The sequence below is a fragment of the Bos grunniens genome, chromosome 11 (assembly GCF_055505025.1).
Source record: "Bos grunniens cultivar Pamir isolate PY7600 chromosome 11, Bosgru_T2T1.0, whole genome shotgun sequence".
NCBI classification, from domain to species: domain Eukaryota; kingdom Metazoa; phylum Chordata; class Mammalia; order Artiodactyla; family Bovidae; genus Bos; species Bos grunniens.
This window is the reverse complement of record NC_141175.1, coordinates 103,017,447-103,035,822: the sequence shown is the minus strand read 5'-3', so window position 1 is coordinate 103,035,822 and position 18,376 is coordinate 103,017,447. Positions and strand designations below refer to the sequence as shown.

General features: G+C 38.7%; 1 protein-coding gene across 4 annotated transcripts in view; it reads left to right on the top strand.

The window, feature by feature from the left end:
• EIF5B (eukaryotic translation initiation factor 5B) overlaps window positions 1–18,376 on the top strand; it is a 76,731-nt gene that overhangs the window by 12,207 nt on the left and 46,148 nt on the right. For 2 of the 4 annotated variants that reach the window (XM_086327971.1, XM_086327970.1), the window contains exons 2-4: window positions 14,329–14,391; window positions 17,442–17,567; window positions 17,669–17,753. In XM_086327971.1, coding sequence (XP_086184097.1) covers window positions 14,369–14,391; window positions 17,442–17,567; window positions 17,669–17,753 — 234 coding nt within the window. In that variant the 5' untranslated portion in view covers window positions 14,329–14,368. The remainder of the gene's footprint in view (window positions 1–14,328; window positions 14,392–17,441; window positions 17,568–17,668; window positions 17,754–18,376) is intronic. The other 2 variants (XM_086327969.1, XM_086327968.1) reach the window with 1 other exon arrangement.

Sequence of the window (18,376 nt, the reverse complement as noted above, 5' to 3'; positions counted from 1 at the left end):
GGTACCGAGCTCTGGTGAAACTAGTAGATGTCATTGATGATACCGCAGTAGTTGGAATTTAAGTCTAGAATCACATGTCCTCAGAATTCATTGTATGAATGTGCCACATTTGATTAACCCATCCATACATCAGTTAGTGAAGATAGGGGTTTTTCCCACTTTTTGGCTCTTTTGAATTTTGAACCATTATAAGTTTTAAGTATAAACTTATACCTTATAAGTGTGTAAGTTTTCGTGTGGGTATATGCCTAAGAGTGAAATTGCTTGGTCACTCTAGATTTAACTTTTTTAGAAACTGTTGAGTAGGTTAACTTGTTTTCCGGGAACTGTCAAAGCTGCTGCTCAGTTTTATATTCCAACCAACAATGTATTAGAGTTTCAGTTTCTCTGCATCTTTGTCAACACTTATTATCATCTGACTTTTTGATGATAGCCATTCTAGTTGGTGTGAAGTGGTATCTTATTGTGGCTTTTGGTTTGCACTTCATGATGGCTTAAGGTGTTGAGTATCTTATGTTTATTAGACTTGTATTTGTATATCTTGTTTGGAGAACTATCTGTTCAGATCCTTTGCTCATTTTAAAATTGAGTTCTTTATTATTGAGGAATAAGAGTTCTTTATATATTTTAGCAAAACCACTTTATCACATACAGTTTGCAAATATTTTCTCTCATTCTGCACGTTATCCTTATTTTTCTCCCATAGGAAGTTGTTTCAGTTTTTTGGTGGTGGTATTTGTAGCACAAAAGTTTCTAATTTTGATGAATTCTGGTTTATCTGTTTTTTTTCTTTAGTTGCTTGTGCTTTTGGTGTCAGATCTAAGAAATTATCACCAAATCTAAGGTCATGAAATTTTACTATGCTTTATAGTTTCAGTTCTTACATTTAGATCTTTGAGCCATCTGTGGTTAATTTTTTTTCTGTTGTCTGAAATCAGCAGTAAAGAATCTTAATGCAGGAGACCTGGGTTTGATCCCTGGATTGGGAAAATCTCCTGGAGGAGGAACTGACAACCCACTCCAGTATTCTTGCCTGGGAAATCCCATGGACAGAAAAGCCTGGTGGGCTACAGTCCATAGGGTTGCAAAGAGTTGAACATGACTGAAACAACTTAACAGCAGCAACAGGGAACCAGGTTCCTTCTTTGCATGTGGACATTCAGTTGTCAGAGCCCTATTTTTTTTTTTTTAAAGATCATTCTCTATTTCCTTGTTCAGATCAGTTGACTGTGTATGTAGTGCTTTATTTCTGGACTCAGTTCTGTTCCATTGGTCCAGGTCTGTCCTTACTGTTTTGATTACTACAGCTTTAGTATTGAATTTGGAAAGTATGATTTCTCTCTGTTCCTTTTGGAGCTGGTTTTGCCTATTCTGGGTTCCTTGCATTTCTATACTGATTTTATGGTTAGATTCTCAATTACTGCCGTCCCCCCACCTCCCAAAAAAAGAAAAGGCAGCTGGGATTTCAATTGAGATAGGATTTCTTCTATAGATTGGTTTTGGGAGTATTGCCAATGTTATACCTTCAAATCCATGAACATGAAATGTATTTCCATTTATTTAGGTCTTCAGGTTTTTTCCAGTGATTTTTTTTTTTTTTTTTTTTTAGTTTTCAGTGTATAACAATTGCAACTCTTTTTAAAAATTATTGAGACATTTTTTTTTTGCTGTCATAAATGGGATTATTTTTAAATTTCATTTCCAGATTGTTTATTGCACAGTTTAAATACAGTTGATTTTTATATGTCAGTCTGTTGTTCTTACTGAACCTCCTATATTATTAATAGCTTAAATGTTTGTTGTATATGTGGATTTCCGTGGTGGCTCAGTGGTAAGGAATCCACCTGCCAATGCAGGAGACCCAGATTTGATCCCTGGGTGGGGAAGATCTCCTGGAGAAGGGGATGACATTCCTTCCAGTATTCTTGCCTGGAAAATCCCATGGACCAAGGAGCCTGGCGGGGTATATAGTCCATAGTGTATCAAAGAGTTGGACACTGCTGAGCAAGTAAATAATCATTGTGGATTCCTCTGTATTTTCTATGTACATGGTCATGTCGGCTACAAGTCTAGACAGTTTTCTCTTTGTTTTCCGTTCTTTTCCTGTCTAAATGGTTTATAGTTCTCTGGCTAGATCCTGCTGTCCAGTGTTGGGTAGAATGGGGGGAAATGGACATCCTTGTCTTGTTTCTGATCTTGGGGGGAGGGGAAGGCTTTCAGTTTTTCCAATGAATGGCTGTTGCATTTTGTAAAATGATATTTCTTCATCTGTGCAATGAGTATGTGGTTTTGGTTTATTACCCTATTTATACATGATGGATTACATTAATCAGGTTTCATGTGTTGAACCAACTTGCAATCCTGGGATAGATCCCACTTGGTCATGGTGTGTGATCCTTTTTATATGTTTTTAAATTTGGTTTGCTAGTGTTTTATTGAGAATTTCATTTTTTTTTTCTTTTTTTTACTTTTAACCTATGTACTTGTTTGAGTTCTTTGGATAAACTTCATAGAATTGAATTTTTATTAATTTGATAATATCTCTGAGTTACTTATAATTTGCTTGTGATTATACATCCGTGTTCGGAGAAGGCAATGGCACCCCACTCCAGTACTCTTGCCTGGAAAATCCCATGGACGGAGGAGCCTGGTAGGCTGCAGTCCATGGGATCACTGAGGGTCGGACACGACTGAGCGACTTCACTTTGACTTTTCACTTTTGTGCATCGGAGAAGGAAATGGCAACCCACTCCAGTGTTGTTTCCTGGAGAATCCCAGGGATGGGGGAGCCTGGTGGGTTGCTGTCTCTGGGGTCGCACAGAGTCAGACACGACTGAAGCGACTTAGCAGCATACATCCGTGTTAGTGGCTCAGTTATGTTCAACTCTTTGGAACCCCATGGACTGTAGCCCACCAGGGGCCTCTACCCATGGAATTCTCCAGGCAAGAATACTGGAGTGGGTAGCCATTCCCTTCTCCAGCGGATCTTCCTGACCCAGGGATTGAAAATGGGTCTCCTGCATTGCAGGCAGATTCTTTACCATCTGAGCCACAAGGGAAGCCCAATTAATGATATATATGATCTTATTTCAGCCATCCTGGTTTGTTTTTAATTTGTGCCAAGTCTGCAGTTTTTTGTTTCTATTTTTACTCCCTCTTATCTTGGATTAGAATTTAAACGTGCTGTTTCTATTTTTTTTAAGTGATTTGACTTAAAATTTTGCCTTGCATATGTATCTAAAGCCCTGTAAACCTGTAAAAAGGTAGATTGTTTCTACCTTTTGGCTGTTGAGGGTTTCCCTGGTAGCTCAGGGTAAAGAATCCACCTGCAATGCAGGAGACCCCGGTAAAATCCTGCTGCTCTGAACATTTGTATGTGGTTTTTTTTTTGAGTCCCGGTTTTCCGTTCTTTTGAGTGTGGTATACACCAGGGAGTGGAGTTGGTAGATCGCTCAGGGCTTACCTTCTTGAGGAACCACCAAACTTTCCCACCGCAGCTGCACCGTTTTACATTACCACCAGAACGTACAAGGGTTTTGATTTCTTCATTTCATTGCCAACAGTTCTGTTCCTTTTTTGTTGTTATTATTAATAGCCATCCTTGCAGTTGTAAAGTGGTGTCCCATTGTGGTTTAATTGGCATTTCTGTGGTTACTAATGATGTTGAACATCTTTTATGTATTCATTGGTCATTTGTATTGTTGTTGTTGTTGGTTAATCGCTAAGTTGTGTCCAACTGTTTTCGACCCCATGGACTGTAGCTCACTAGGCTCCTCTGTCCGTGGGATTTCTGAGGCAAAAATACTGAAGTGGGTTGCCATTTCCTTCTTCAGAGGATCTTCCTGACCCAGGGATCAAACCCAGGTCTCCTTCTTTGGCAGGTAGATTGTTTACTGCCAAGCCACCAGAGAAGCCCGGCCATTTGTATATCTTTGGACAAACGTCTGTGCAAGTCCTTTACTCATTTTTTAAAAAAAGATTTATTTGGCTGTTGTTCAATCTTAGCTGTGCGGCGTGGGCATTTGCAAGATGAGGCATGTGGGTTTAGTTGCCCCGGGGCATATGGGAATTTTAGTTCTCAGACTAGGACTCAAACCTGCATCCCCTGAATTGCAAGGTGGATTCTTAACCACTGGATCATCAGGGAAGTCCCTACTCATTTTTAAATTGGCTTGTTTCTCTCAGGCTGTGAGTTATTTCAGGATGCTTGATCTTTAACGGATCTGTAAATACTTCTCCCATTGTGTGGATTGTCTTTTGACTGTCTTGATAGAGTGTCATTTTTACTAAAATTTTTAATAAAATCTAGTTTTTGTTGCTTATGCTTTGGGTATTCCTTGTGTATCAAGGAATCTACTGCTGAGTCATGCCAGGTCATGAAGAACCTATACGTTTTCATGAGTTTTGTTATTTTAGCACTAACATTTAGGTTACACCCCATTTCGAGTTAGTGTTTCTATGTAGTGTGAGGCAGGGGTCCAGCTTTATTCTTTTGTGTGTGGAAGTCTAGTCCCAGCACTGTTTGTTGAGACTGTTGTCTTCCCCTAGGTACTGATTTGGGCACTGTCACATCAGTGACCACGGATAAATGGGTTATTTCTGGACTGATGGTTTTATTCTTTTGTTTTTTATGGTTATCCCAATAACCTACCACATTGTTTTGGTTGCTGTAAGGTAAATTTTCTTAAGTCAAAAATTTCAACCGTATACAGAAGTAGAACAGTTTAAACACGTCTGTCCACCACTCACATTCAAATATTATTGATTCACAGATTACCGCGTTTCATCTACATTCTACTCATTCGCCTCCTCCCTCTCCCCATTATATTGAAATAACCCCAGATGTGTAAATATTTCAGGAGGTTATATAATTGTAAGAAATTGTATACTTATAAGAAAGAAAGCTTTACATCTTAAATATAATTTTTAAAGAATGGTATGTTTTCATTCATGTGGAAAATTCATATACAGAGAATCCTGTCTGTGTTAGATAAATGAAATATTGTGGTTTTCTCCCAGTGGGATTTTTAAACTGTTGTTTGAATCCGTTGTCTCAGAAAATTCAATTTCGAAGTTTTACAATGATCAAAATACAGTAGTTGCTATGGTGGTAGACAAGGTTTTTATTAAGCTGAAGTGATGAAACTGGTGAGGCTTGCCTGTGGTATGCAAATTGTGGTTGCCATTCCAGAATAGGGTTTTTTTCTTTAATAGTGTGTCTGTTAGGAATATGTTACATTCCCTGCTGGTTGTGAAAGGTAGGGAGATGAATTGAGCATACAGAAAGACATTTTCTGTTCTCAGGGAAGCTTGCATCGTAATACAGAAAATAGGCATAACACAGAGAGGAGGTCTTGAGTTGCTTCGCTGTTGCCTGTACTCAGGTGCAGACCATTCTAATGCGCGTGGTCTCAGCACGTGGGAAGCTCTGTCTCCTGAAAGTAGTTATCTACATCGAAATTTTATTAGTATTTGATTATGCCAGGTGAGAATAATCTTCTAACAGTGATTAAGGACTAGAGTTCTTTTACAAAGAGATTGAGTTTGCTATCTGTGAATGCTGAAAGTATTCAGTTCAGTCAATTAATTTTGAACATAAGTTGTGTCCTTAAGGTGTTAATTGAGAATGTCAACTTAAATTACCCAACATTGCTCTTCAAGCCCAAAACTAAGTATAAACTCTAATGCAGTTTGAAATTGTAAGTACTCTTATCAAATAGAAACAAAGATAAAAATTTTGGACATTCAGATTTGCAGCATCAGTGTGAAGAATGATACTTTTGTTGATTCTAAACCAGTGCTTCTCATGTTTTAACGTGCATGTGACTCACCTGTAGGTCTTGTTAAAATGGAGATTTTGATTCAGTAAGTCTTGAGTGAGACCTGAGATTTGGCATTTCCAACAAGCTGATCCTAATGCTGCTTATCCTGGATTTGTTCTTTGAGTGGCAGGATCTGAATGACCATTTTATTGTGAATGTATTGCTTCCTATGATGGCAAAACTTCAAAACCTAAACTTGAGTTCAGCATGCCTATGCTAGTAAAGGCTCAATTTTTCTGATATCTTTTTCAGTATGAAATAATGACTTTCAGCTTTGCTTTATAGCACTGTCTTGGGAAAAATGTTTAATTTCCATGTTAAGTTTGCATCTGATCTTTTACATTAATGGAAACAACTTGGTGGAGATTTGTAAACAAAAGCCTTGGTTGATGTTCTGTGACAGTAAACTGTGATAAAGTGGCAATCCATATAATTCGGAGTGTTCAATTAAACAGGTAAAAGTCACTGGAGAGAATTTTCAGATTTCTGAAATTATCCACAACCCTGCATTTCCCCACAACAGACTGGTTCCAAATAGGAAAAGGAGTACTTCAAGGCTGTATATTGTCACCCTGCTTATTTAACTTATATGCAGAGTACATCATGAGAAACGCTGGACTGGAAGAAACACAAGCTGGAGTCAAGATTGCCGGGAGAAATATCAATAACCTCAGATATGCAGATGACACCACCCTTATGGCAGAAAGTGAAGAGGAACTAAAAAGCCTCTTGATGAAAGTGAAAGTGGAGAGTGAAAAAGTTGGCTTAAAGCTCAACATTCAGAAAACAAAGATCATGGCATCCGGTCCCATCACTTCATGGGAAATAGATGGGGAAACAGTGGAAACAGTGTCAGACTTTATTTTTCTGGGCTCCAAAATCACTGCAGATGGTGACTGCAGCCATGAAATTAAAAGACGCTTACTCCTTGGAAGGAAAGTTATGACCAACCTAGATAGCGTATTCAAAAGCAGAGACATTACTTTGCCAACAAAGATTCGTCTAGTCAAGGCTATGGTTTTTCCAGTGGTCATGTATGGATGTGAGAGTTGGACTATAAAGTAAGCTGAGCACCAAAGAATTGATGCTTTTGAACTGTGGTGTTGGAGAAGACTCTTGAGAGTCCCTTGGACTGCAAGGAGATCCAACCAGTCCATTCTGAAGGAGATCAGCCCTGGGATTTCTTTGGAAGGAATGATGTTGAAGCTGAAACTCCAGTACTTTGGCCACCTCATGGGAAGAGTTGACTCATTGGAAAAGACTCTGATGCTGGGAGGGATTGGGGGCAAGAGGAGAAGGGGACGACAGAGGACGAGATGGCTGGATGGCATCACTGACTCGATGGACATGAGTCTGGGTGAACTCCGGGAGTTGGTGATGGACAGGGAGGCCTGGCATGCTGGGATTCATGGGGTCGCAAAGAGTCGGACATGACTGAGCGACTGAACTGAACTGAACTGAACTGAACCGAACCCATCCTACCCAGCCCTCCTTTGAGGGTACTCATTTCCGATTGAAAAAGCTGCCCTAAACTGATTTTATAGTTGGACACATTGGAATCCATAATAATGTGTGAACTTAGATATGTATATTTGGAAGGCTACAAGATGGTGCTTGTACTTGCTTTTGCTTTTGTGTTCTTAGTACTTCAGTTATGAGGCATTTAGAAAGTGGAGAATTAGGCTCCATTTTGTGAGAGGTAGCAAGATGCATTCTGTTTGCTTGCATTGTGTGACGCAGTATGGTTTCATAGCCCTTTGAAGGGCATCAAGACTCAGTTCATAAGGAAACTTTAAGGTTGGAGGGGCTTTTCGTTTTCCTCTAAGACATGATTAGGTACTTCTGAATTTATTAATGAACTGTATCTAAGATAGAACTCCATTGAGGAAGTGGAGAGTGTTGGGTTCTGTGGTTGTGCAAGTGGCGAGAGCTAGTGAGGAGCAATGACTGCTGGACTCTTTCTTGTTTTATCTTTGTGTTTCCTGTTTGTATATCTAACTGTTGTCAAGGAGTGCTTGACAGGTGTTGAGGTAAGAAGAGATGGATGTTGGAGGAAAAGAAATGCTGAAAGTTGTCTTATGGAGAAGGCAGGACTAGATTTCGCTGTTTTCCTTATTGGTCCTGGCACCGGTGAGATAGTTCGGAGTGAAGAAGGGAGTCCTTATGGTTTCTGTCTTGTTTGCTCTTCTTCGTAAGCTGGTTTAAGGGGAGGAGCAGAAGCCAAAGTGAAGTGAGAAGGGTTAGTGACCACTATGCCTGCCCTCAGTACTTAGAGATTATGAACTTTTTTTTTTTTCTTTCCACCTGGGGTTGGGGAGGGTCAAGTTGTGGGTGGGGAGAGGAGGCCTGTTGTGGTTTGGATTTTACCTTCTTCCATCGCTCTGCTTTCTACTTATAGGCCCTGGTATCCTATTAGGGACAGAAAGAAACACGTGAGTGCTTCAGTTATTATCGTACCCTAACAAGTCATTCCCATACTTAGTGGTTTAAAACACTGAAAATAATCATCTCTCTTGGTTCTGAGGGTTGACTGGGCTCAAATGGGCCTTGCTTGGAGGTCTCCATGTGGTTGCAGGTAAACGATGACTGAGATGGAATCACTGGACAGTCCCCTCACTGGCCATCACTTCCTTCTGGAGGTTGATGGTAACTGTTGGTTGGGATGTCAGCCTGAACACCCATCCTTGACCTCTCTCTGTGGTCTGGACATCCTCACTAGCTTGGCAGCAGATACCTCAAGAGCCAGGAAGTAGAAGGCCTGGACTCAGAAATTGTAGCGTCATTTCTGCCATATTCAGTTGAGCAAACATACAATCTTGTATTAAAAGGGAGGGGCATAGACCCCCAGTTCTTAGAATGGCGGAGAAATCATGGGCCAGGTTGTAAGACCTCCACAGAGGGTAAAATAAAGAGGCGCTGGAGAAAAGGTATTGTAGTAGGAGAGAATCCTTGGGAGCTGGGAGCTTTTGAATTGTGGACTGATTTGGGAGGGTATTGGATTTTCTGTGTTCTTGTCTAATGCAGACAACTTTTTAGTGGAACATGCCTGTCATTAATAAATGGAATTTGCCAAGTTCAAAGTTGAGAGATTTGTAAATAAGTTAATTTTACTTCTTCACAGGGAACTTTTTTGGGTGGGGTTATATTATGTGTAATTAAAAGGCTTTGGCGTATTGATCTCGAAGTGAAGTGTCTCATTTTAAATTTTTATATGTATTTTTTGATTATTCCAAAAAGCCAAGCACCGAAGTTGATCACATGCTTTTACGTACACTTAATAAATAACCGTATTTTTAAAAGACTTCTTCACAGTAATATCATTTCAGTTACATATTACATTGTGTTAGTAGAGATTAAGGTATTATAAAAATATTATATGTTGATTCTTATTTTCATAACTTGTAAAAATGAATAAAATGACATATTAGATATATATAATTTTAACTTCACTGTTTTCGATAAATTGATAAATCCATTCTGTAACCTCTCAACTGCTTTTATAGTATCCCTAGAGATTTAAATTCTCTTTGAGGTATAATCGACACCAAATACACAAATTTCAAGTGTGGCGTCAATAAGCTTTGGCAAATTATACAGTTGTGCTTCTTTCACCAGGGCTTCCCTGGCGGCTCAGACAGTAAAGAATCTGCCTGCCATGTGGGAGACCTGGGTTCAATCCCAGGGTTGGGAAGATTCCCTGGCTGATATTTTATATTTCCATTAGCCCTAGAAGTTCATGACCCTTTGTAGGCAATCCTTTCAGGCCAAAAATAACTGTAGCTTTTTTTTGGGGGGGGGGGTAGGTTATTGTAATTTTCCCTTTTCTAGAAATTCATGTAAGTAGAATCATAGAGGATGTAGCCTTTATTGACTGGCTGGGTTTCTTTTAAAGTAATACTTTTGAGATTCCTCTGTGTTGGTGTGTATAATATGAATTCTTTATTTTTATTATTGAGTAGTAGTCTATTATGTGGGTGCCATGCCATGCCTAGTTGCTCAGTCATGTCTGACTCTGGACCCCATGAACTCTAGCCCAGCAGGCTCCTTTGTCCATGGGGATTCTCCAGGGAAGTGGGTTTGCTATGCCCTCCTCCAGGGGATCTTCCCAACCCAGGGACTGAACCCAGGTCTCTCGAATAGTAGGCAGATTCTTTACCATCTGAGCCACCAGGGAAGGGCAGCTGGATATTTAGTTTTTATTGCAGCTTCTTGTGATTATGACTAAAGCTTCTGTGGACATTTGAGTACAGGTCCTTGTATGGACATATGTTTTCGTTTCTCTTAGATAAATACCTAGGAGTGGGATTGCTGGGTCTTATGGTAAGTGTGTATGTTTCACTTGAAACTGCCAAATTCTTTTCCAAAGTGACTGTGCCATTTTTGCATTCCCTCTAGGGGTGTGTTCCAGTTGCTCCACATCTTCTCTCAACACAGTATTATCAGTCCTTTTAGTCGTTCTGGTGGTTGTGGAGTGGCACATCATTGTGGTTTGACTTACATTTAGTTAATGGTACTGACCATCTTGTCATGTGTTTGTCATTGTCATATCTCATTTGGTTACGTATTGAAATCATTTGCCTATTTAAAAATTGTGTTCTTTAATGTTGAGCTGTAGAAATTTAATATGTTATAGACAAATCTTTCATTAGATATATTATTGCAAAATCTTTTTCTCAGTATAAGGTTTGCCTTCTTATTTAAACTGTTTAGTTTTGCTAATTAAACTTTTAAGATTATTGCCAATTCACATGTGGTTGTAAGAATTAATAGACTCCTGTATCTTTTAATCAGTTTCCTCTAATAACATCTTGCAAAACTGTACAGTATCACAACCCGAATATTGACACTGGTACAGTTCACTGATCGTATTCAGATTTTCCCAGTTTCACTTGTACTAGCACACGTGTGTATGCTTGTGTTTAGTTTTACACAGTATTATCACATTGGAAGATTTGTAAATTCACTGCCGTAGTCAAAATACAGAACATCACTGCAGGGATCCTTCATGTTTTTCATTTGTAATCATAATCATCTCCTTCCTGTGCACCTCCCCCTACTAACCCCTAGTAATGATGAATCTGTTCTATACTTGAATAAAATCTTTTATTTTCAAAAATTCATATAAGTGGAGTCATATATGCATATAACCTTTGGGAATTAGCTTCTTTCCATTCAGTCTGATTTTCTTGAGAGCCATCCAAGTTGTTGCACGTATCAGTGAATGAAGTGAAAGTTGCTCAGTCATGTCCAGCTCCTTGTGACCCCATGGACTATACAGACCATGGAATTCTCAGGCTAGAATACTGGAGTGAGTAGCCGTTCCCTTCTCCAGGGAGCAAACCAAGGTCTCCCGCGTTGCAGGCTGATTCTTTACCAGCTAAGCCGCAAAGGAAGCCCACATGTATCAGTAGTTCATTCCATTTTGTTGCTGAATAGTATTTCATGGAATGGGGATGAACCACGGTTTATTTAACCATTCACCCATTGAAGGATGTATGGGTTATTTCCAGTTTTTGTTTATGCAACAAACATTTGTCTACAAGTTTCTGCATGAGATATGTTTTTTGTTACTCTGGGATAAATGAGCATGAGTGCAGTTGCTGGATCATATGGTAAGTACTTTTTAGTTCTACAGGAAAATGATAGACTGTTTTCCAGAGTGGCTGTACCAGTTTGCCTTTCCACCAGCAGTGTGTGAGTGATCCAGGTCCTCTGTGTCCTCAACCACCACGGGTGTTATCACTGTTGTTTGGAGAGAGGACATTATGCTGGTGTGTAGTGATAGCACAACGTGGTTTTAGTTTGAATTTCCCAAACAGCTCATGGTGTGAAACATCCTTTATTTGTTATCTGTAAATGCTCTAGTGAAATATCTTTTCATGCCCTTTGTCCATTTTCTAATTGGATTGTTTGGATTTTTACTGATGTGTTTGGAAATTTCTTTATATAGTTTAGATACTAATTCCCCTCTCTCCCCGCTGGCCCAGATATGTACTTTGCTAATACTTTCTTCTACTTTGTAGCTTGTTTTTTTACATTCCCTTCACATGGTCTCTTGTACAGTAGATATTTTAAATTTTGATGAAGTCCAATTTTTTTTTTCTGAATTGTACTTTTAACTTCAAATCATAACTCCTTGCTTACTGCAAAGAACTAATAAGTGAATTCTGTAAGTGGGTGGTTGCAGTACCAGATCAGCATAAACAATTCAGTCACATTTTTGTGTATTAGGAATGAGTATATGGAAACATACACTGTGTGGATAAACATATAAACGCATAAACATATACTGTGTGGATCATAACAAACTGTGGAAAATTCTTAAAGATGGAAATACCAGACCACTTTACCTGCCTCCTGAGAAATCTGTATGCAGGTCAAGAAGCAACACTTAGAACTGAACATGGAACAACAGAGTGGTTCCATTTTGGGAAAGGAGTACATCAGTGCACTGTATATTGTCACCCTGCTTATTTAACTTATATGCAGAGTACATCATGAGAAATGCTGGACTGGATGAAGCACAAGCTGGAATCAAGATTGCTGGGAGAAATATCAATAACCTCAGATATGCAGATGACACCACCCTTATGGCAGAAAGTGAAGAACTAAAGAGCCTCTTGTTGAAAGTGAAAGAGGAGAGTGAAAAAGTTGGCTTAAAACTCAACACTTAAAAAACTAAGATCTGGTCCCATCACTTCATGGCAAATAGATGGGGAAGCAGTGGAAACAGTGAGAGACTATTTTTTTGGGCTCTAAAATCATTGCAGATGGTGACTGCAGCCATGAAATTAAAAGACACTTACTCTTTGGAAGAAAAGCTATGACCAACCTAGACAGCATATTAAAAAGCAGAGACATTACTTTGCCAACAATGGTCCATCTAGTCAAAGTTACGGTTTTTCCAGTAGTCATGTATGGATGTGAGAGTTGGACTATAAAGAAAGCTGAGTGCCGAAGAATTGATGCTTTTGAACTGTGGTGTTGGAGAAGACTCTTGAGAGTCCCTTGGACTGCAAGGACATCAAACCAGTCAATCCTAAAGGAAATCGGTCCTGAATATTCATTGGAAGGACTGATGCTGAAGCTGAAACTCCAGCACTTTGGCCACCTGATGCAAAGAACTGACTCGTTGGAAAAGACCCTGATGCTGGGAAAGATTGAAGGCAGGAGGAGAAGGGGATGACAGGATGAGATGGTTGGATGGTATCACTGATTCGATGGACATGAGTTTGAGCACGCTTTGGGAGTTGGTGATGGAAAAAGTAATCCTGGAGTGCTGCAGTCCATGGTGTTGTAAAAAGTCAGACACGACAGAGTGACTGAACTGAACTGAACTGAACTGATGTGGAAACAAATTAAAAATACCAGTTCAGATTACTTTAAAAATTAAATACATACACTGATGGAAAAAATTAAAGAAGATTTAAATACATTGAGACATACTGTGTTCACAGGTTGGAAACTCAACATAGTAAAAATGTCAGTTTTCTTTAAATTCATGTACAGTTAATGCAGTTGAAGAATTTTTTGGTGAACTTGCCCAAGAATATTCTAAAATTTATTTGACAAGTCAAAGGAATTAAGAATAGAGAAAGCAATTCTGATCATGAAAGGAATCATTCCATTTCATTTCAAGATTTATGGCCACATTAATCATGACAGTTTAGTAGTGTCAGAGAAGGACACATCAGTAAATAGAGCAGAATGGAAGACTTAGAAATAGCCCCATACGAGCACAGCCGAGTGGTTTCTGACAGAGGTGCAAAGGCAATTCCGTGTTGAATGGATAGTTGAAATGTTGCTGGAGCTGTTGGCTACCCAAAGGCAAAAAATCAATTGACATTGAAATACCCAATGTTTGAAACACAACACAGTTAAAAATCTTCAGGACCTAGGAGCTGGTGAAAAGTTCTTTTTCATGACATCAAAAGCATAAAGAACAAACTTGATAAATGGTACCTCATGAAAATGGTACCTCATGAAAATTCAAAATTTTTGCTCTGGTTAAAAACCCTGTTAAGTGAACGGAAGGACAAGCTACAAATTGGAAGGGAGTATATATAAACAAACCATATGTAAAAGAGTTCTGAAAACTCAACATTAAAAGAAAATGATTCCAACTAGAAAATGGGTAAAAGAAATGAAGAGACATTTCACTGAATATGTGTGAATGGCAAATACATGAAAAAATGTTTAACTTCTCTAGCCTTCAAGGAATTGAAAAGGAAGACTTTATCACCATACATCTATTAGAACAACTTGAAGGAACAGTAGACATAATACTAAATAATAAGCTGGAGTGTGGGAGAAAATGCATATCTCTATGGAGATACTGCAGATATTGGTGTATATATGGAGATACATCAATATCGTTGGTGTGAATATTAAGTGGGAAACCACTTCAGAAAGTGGTTCAGCTGTTTCTTGAATTGCACATGCAATATTCTTAATAGCTTCATTTTTTAAAGGCCATTCAGTTATAACATTTTTTCTGTCTTGACAGAGGAGTGTGGCCTCTGAAAACACTGCCTTGATTGAGTACCATGGAAAATTGCCTTTTATTTCTGTAAGTTTGCAGTAAGTTTGGAATAAAGGATTAGGAGCTATAAGGGGAAATATTAGTAGGAATACTGTAACTTTGATAAAGGAAAAAGTCTGCAGAAAGATATACCTTTGGAAAAATACAGATTCCTTAAAGATTTTAAAGCATTCATTATTAGCATGACTGGATTTTAGATTTGACTCTTAGTTCGTTAAAATCTTAAAGCTGTAGTGTGTATGGATAGGTAGAAAGGTAGGACTGAAATGTAGAGAGTAGATAGAGTATGATTTAAAGTTTCAAGTTAAATCACTGACACTATATGTCACTTTCATGTCCTGTTGTAATAGGGTTGACATTTTAGGACATTCTTTTGAATCCAGGGCAGGAAGTTCTGTACACATTGAAAGAATGCTTTAAAAATCACGGTAATTAAGACTGTTAAGCATTGCTATATCATTGATATATTTTGTAGTTGTATATGGATTTCTCAAATAATTTTCAGAAACTTGATTACTGAATTTCCCATTTTCTGGGAAGTCACTACAGTTTTGGTGTCCGATTTGGGCTTGAGTTCCTGGTGTGTGAGTTTCTAGCAGGATGCCTTTTATGAACTATTTATCATCTTGAAGCTTACTTTAATAGAGTTGTTAAGGAGGATTAATGGCATAATAAATAGTGTGTCTGGTGATTGGTCAGCACAATGCCTGAGACACAGAAAGCATTAAGAAACTGTTAACTTCTTTTACTACCCAGAAGCAGCTTTTCAAACTCAGTGGCATACGGATGTAGTTCCGTGTTTTGTTAGTCTAAAGCTATTTGTTAATGAATATTGTGGCAGTATAGCCAACTGTTTTGATTAGATGAGTATAGTTAGGTGAGGGCTGACAAAGTTTTGGAGGTGAGGTGCCAAGTTTCAGTATTAACCACCTTCACCTTCCCTTCTCACCCTGTTAGACTTCTGTCTTGTGAAATGTTGGCAGGGCTGCCTTTGGAGATAGTGCTGGTTGATCTCAAGCTGGGCCAGATGGCTGATGCTGGGCCAGGCTGAGGTTCCTGTTACCTGATGAGACCTGAGGTTTGGCCTTGATTCTTCCCGTCCCCATTCTGTGTACATTCAGTTAGTCACTGGTGGTGCTGATTGATCCCTTAGTATTTACCTGACTCATAGGTCTTCATCTTGCCTGCCAGTGCTGCAAGTCAGGAGTTTGTCATCCCAATTAACTGTAAAAGCTTCCTACCTTTTCTTGCTTCTTAACTAGTTGGGATTCTGCCCTGTCATTTATACCAGAGGCAGCTTTCTAAAATGCAAATTTGATTATGTCAGCAGGGTTAAGATCTTCCAACTTCAGAATCAGAGCTTCCTGGGTTCAAGTCCCGTCTCTGCCTTGTCTGATTCTGGACAAGTTCTCTGTGCTTCAATTTCTTCATTTATTAAAAAAAGAAAAACAGTTCAAATCTGACTTGCAGTCACCTGGGAAGATAGCTAAACATACGTTGCCTAGCTCCCACCCCAGATTCTGGTTCCCTAGATCTTGAGTGGGATTAAGAAATCAGTAGCCTGTAAAAAAGCTTCTCAATTGGTTCAGATACCCTTTTTTGAGTCCTCCTGAGGCCCTGTGTGTGTTATTACCTTTAGGTTTTTGCGCTCATTGTGTCTGATACATGGGCCTCCTTTGCCTGGTTAGCTTCTTTTTTCCTTCAGTAACTCGGGTCAGAGTTTCCCTCAGCTGTGAAGTATCTGACTTTCTCTTTCTTGATTTGGTGCTTTGGAAAGTTACCACCAGTACAGCGGTTCTGTGTTCTGTAATCTCCTTCAAATACACTGTCTAAAATATAGGACAAAAGGGAACACATTCAATTCTGATGTGTCACTTAGAGGCATTAAATTCCGTTATTTTGTGGCGTTTAGCATTTTGCAGTTCCTGATTTACTCATTTTCTCTCTCGCTGTCTCTCCTTGAAGCTTCTTGAGTATAAATTCTGTGTCCTCAGTGTCTTGCCACCTAATCTTAAAATTTGTTGTTGTTGTTTAGTTGCTAATTGTGCTTGACTCTTTGTGATCTCACGGACTGTAGCTCACCAGGTTCCTTCTTTCTGTGGGATTTCCTAGGCAAGAATACTGGAGTGAGTTGTCATTTCCTTCTCCAGATCTTAAAATTACGTATTTCATATTAGGAATTGTTTTTGTTGAAGTGAAGCATCTTTGCAAAAAGGCACCCACCAGTGGAGGCCATGTTGCATGAGGTCCTTGTTTTCTTATTGCATCATTATTTGAATTCATACACCTTTTCTACCTGTGTGTCTCGGACTGACCTCCTCTGTTTTCTGTAGGTTTTAATGGAATTTAGTTTGTTTTGCTCTAAATAAAATTATATTGGTAGATGAGGATATTGGGGGATGGAACCAGAAATGAAACCAGGAATGTAAAAGGTGGTGAGCAGGTTTGGTTCTGGATTTGGGGGCTGTTCTGTGTGTTTTATTTACTCAGTCCTTCCTAATTTATTAGATTTGGATGTGTGGTCATGAGTTGCTGAAAGCACTCAAACTTTTTTGCATCTTTGTTTCCCCTCGATGAAAGTTCCTTTCAACTCTAAAATTTCTGCTTTTCCAAGTAAAGCTGCAAAGATTTCCAAAGATTTAGGTTTTACTGACAATCAAGTAATAATATTTTTCTCTTTTAAGTTCTTTTCATTTATAAGTAACTCCATTCAGATATTCACACACACAAAAGAAACTTTGGTATCAACAAAAGTGAATTTCCTTTTCTTCTTTAGGGTTACTTGAACACAAGCATGAATTTCCTTTTCTTGATTACCTAGATTTTCTCCCTGGAGCTCTTCATTACGACTCTTTCTGGGTTTGAGCGTAACTCACACTTTATTGAAGTAGATGCAGAGAGTCTGAGTAAATAAAACCCAAGTGTTGTCATGAAAGACCTTGTCAAGTGATTTTTTTTCAGTGGGCTGCCAATGCATGAAAAATGCTAAAATGAAGAGAAAATTTTATGTAAGTGAATGTGGTAGATTTATTATTTTTCTCTTGAGTAACACTTGGGTCTCCTTTGTTTTCATTAAGTGCCAAGGATGACATTGATCTTGATGCCTTGGCTGCAGAAATAGAAGGAGCTGGTGCTGCCAAGGAGCAAGAACCTCAAAAGGCAAAGGGGAAAAAGAAAAAGGAGAAAAAAAGACAAGACTTTGAGTAAGTAGATTTTAAATATATTTGATTTTTCTTAGCTTTGGTGCTAGATTTACTTATTAAACTGATTCAGTATCTCAAACTGTATTTTAACCCGTTTCCAGTGAAGATGATATCCTGAAAGAACTGGAAGAATTGTCTTGGGAAGCTCAAGGCATCAAAGCTGACAGAGAGCCTGCTGCGGTCAAGGTGAGATACAGATCACTGCTACTTGTTCATGCTTCTTCCTAGCTCCGTTTTTAGGCACTGCCTTTGGAAATTTTTGAGCAATGTATTATGTTGGTTAGAAGTTTCTAGCTGATACCAAAGGGGGAAAACAGTTTCTAGGAAAGCAATAATAAATTTTGAAGTCTTTCACAGATATAAAGATACTTTATTTGGGAATCTAAAGCTGTTTCACTTTATATTGCCAGTTTATAAAATTGGTACATTTGGAAATACAACATTTCACAACTCTACCTCCATTTTCTATATTATTTCCTTTCCATCCTTTGAAATTGGATGAGCCTCAGAGTAATGAGAGAGGGGTAGATATTTTTTCTTTCAATTTTCCCCGAAGGTTTTTTATGCCATATGAGGAAGATAGTGAGCTGGACTGTGATTAATGTCTGCTTCAGAGCACTGGGTTCCAAAACTTCCAGTGACTGTGAGATGTGCTTGAGTCCCAGGCCAGCTGCTGGGACTTGCTTGAGTTTTATATTCTTATAAAAGAGCCGTAGTTTAAAATTCTTTTGATAGTTTTTTCCATGTGTACTTAATGAAGTACATGACTTTGAACAGCTTCAGTTAAAAATAAAATATAATGCTGTTAA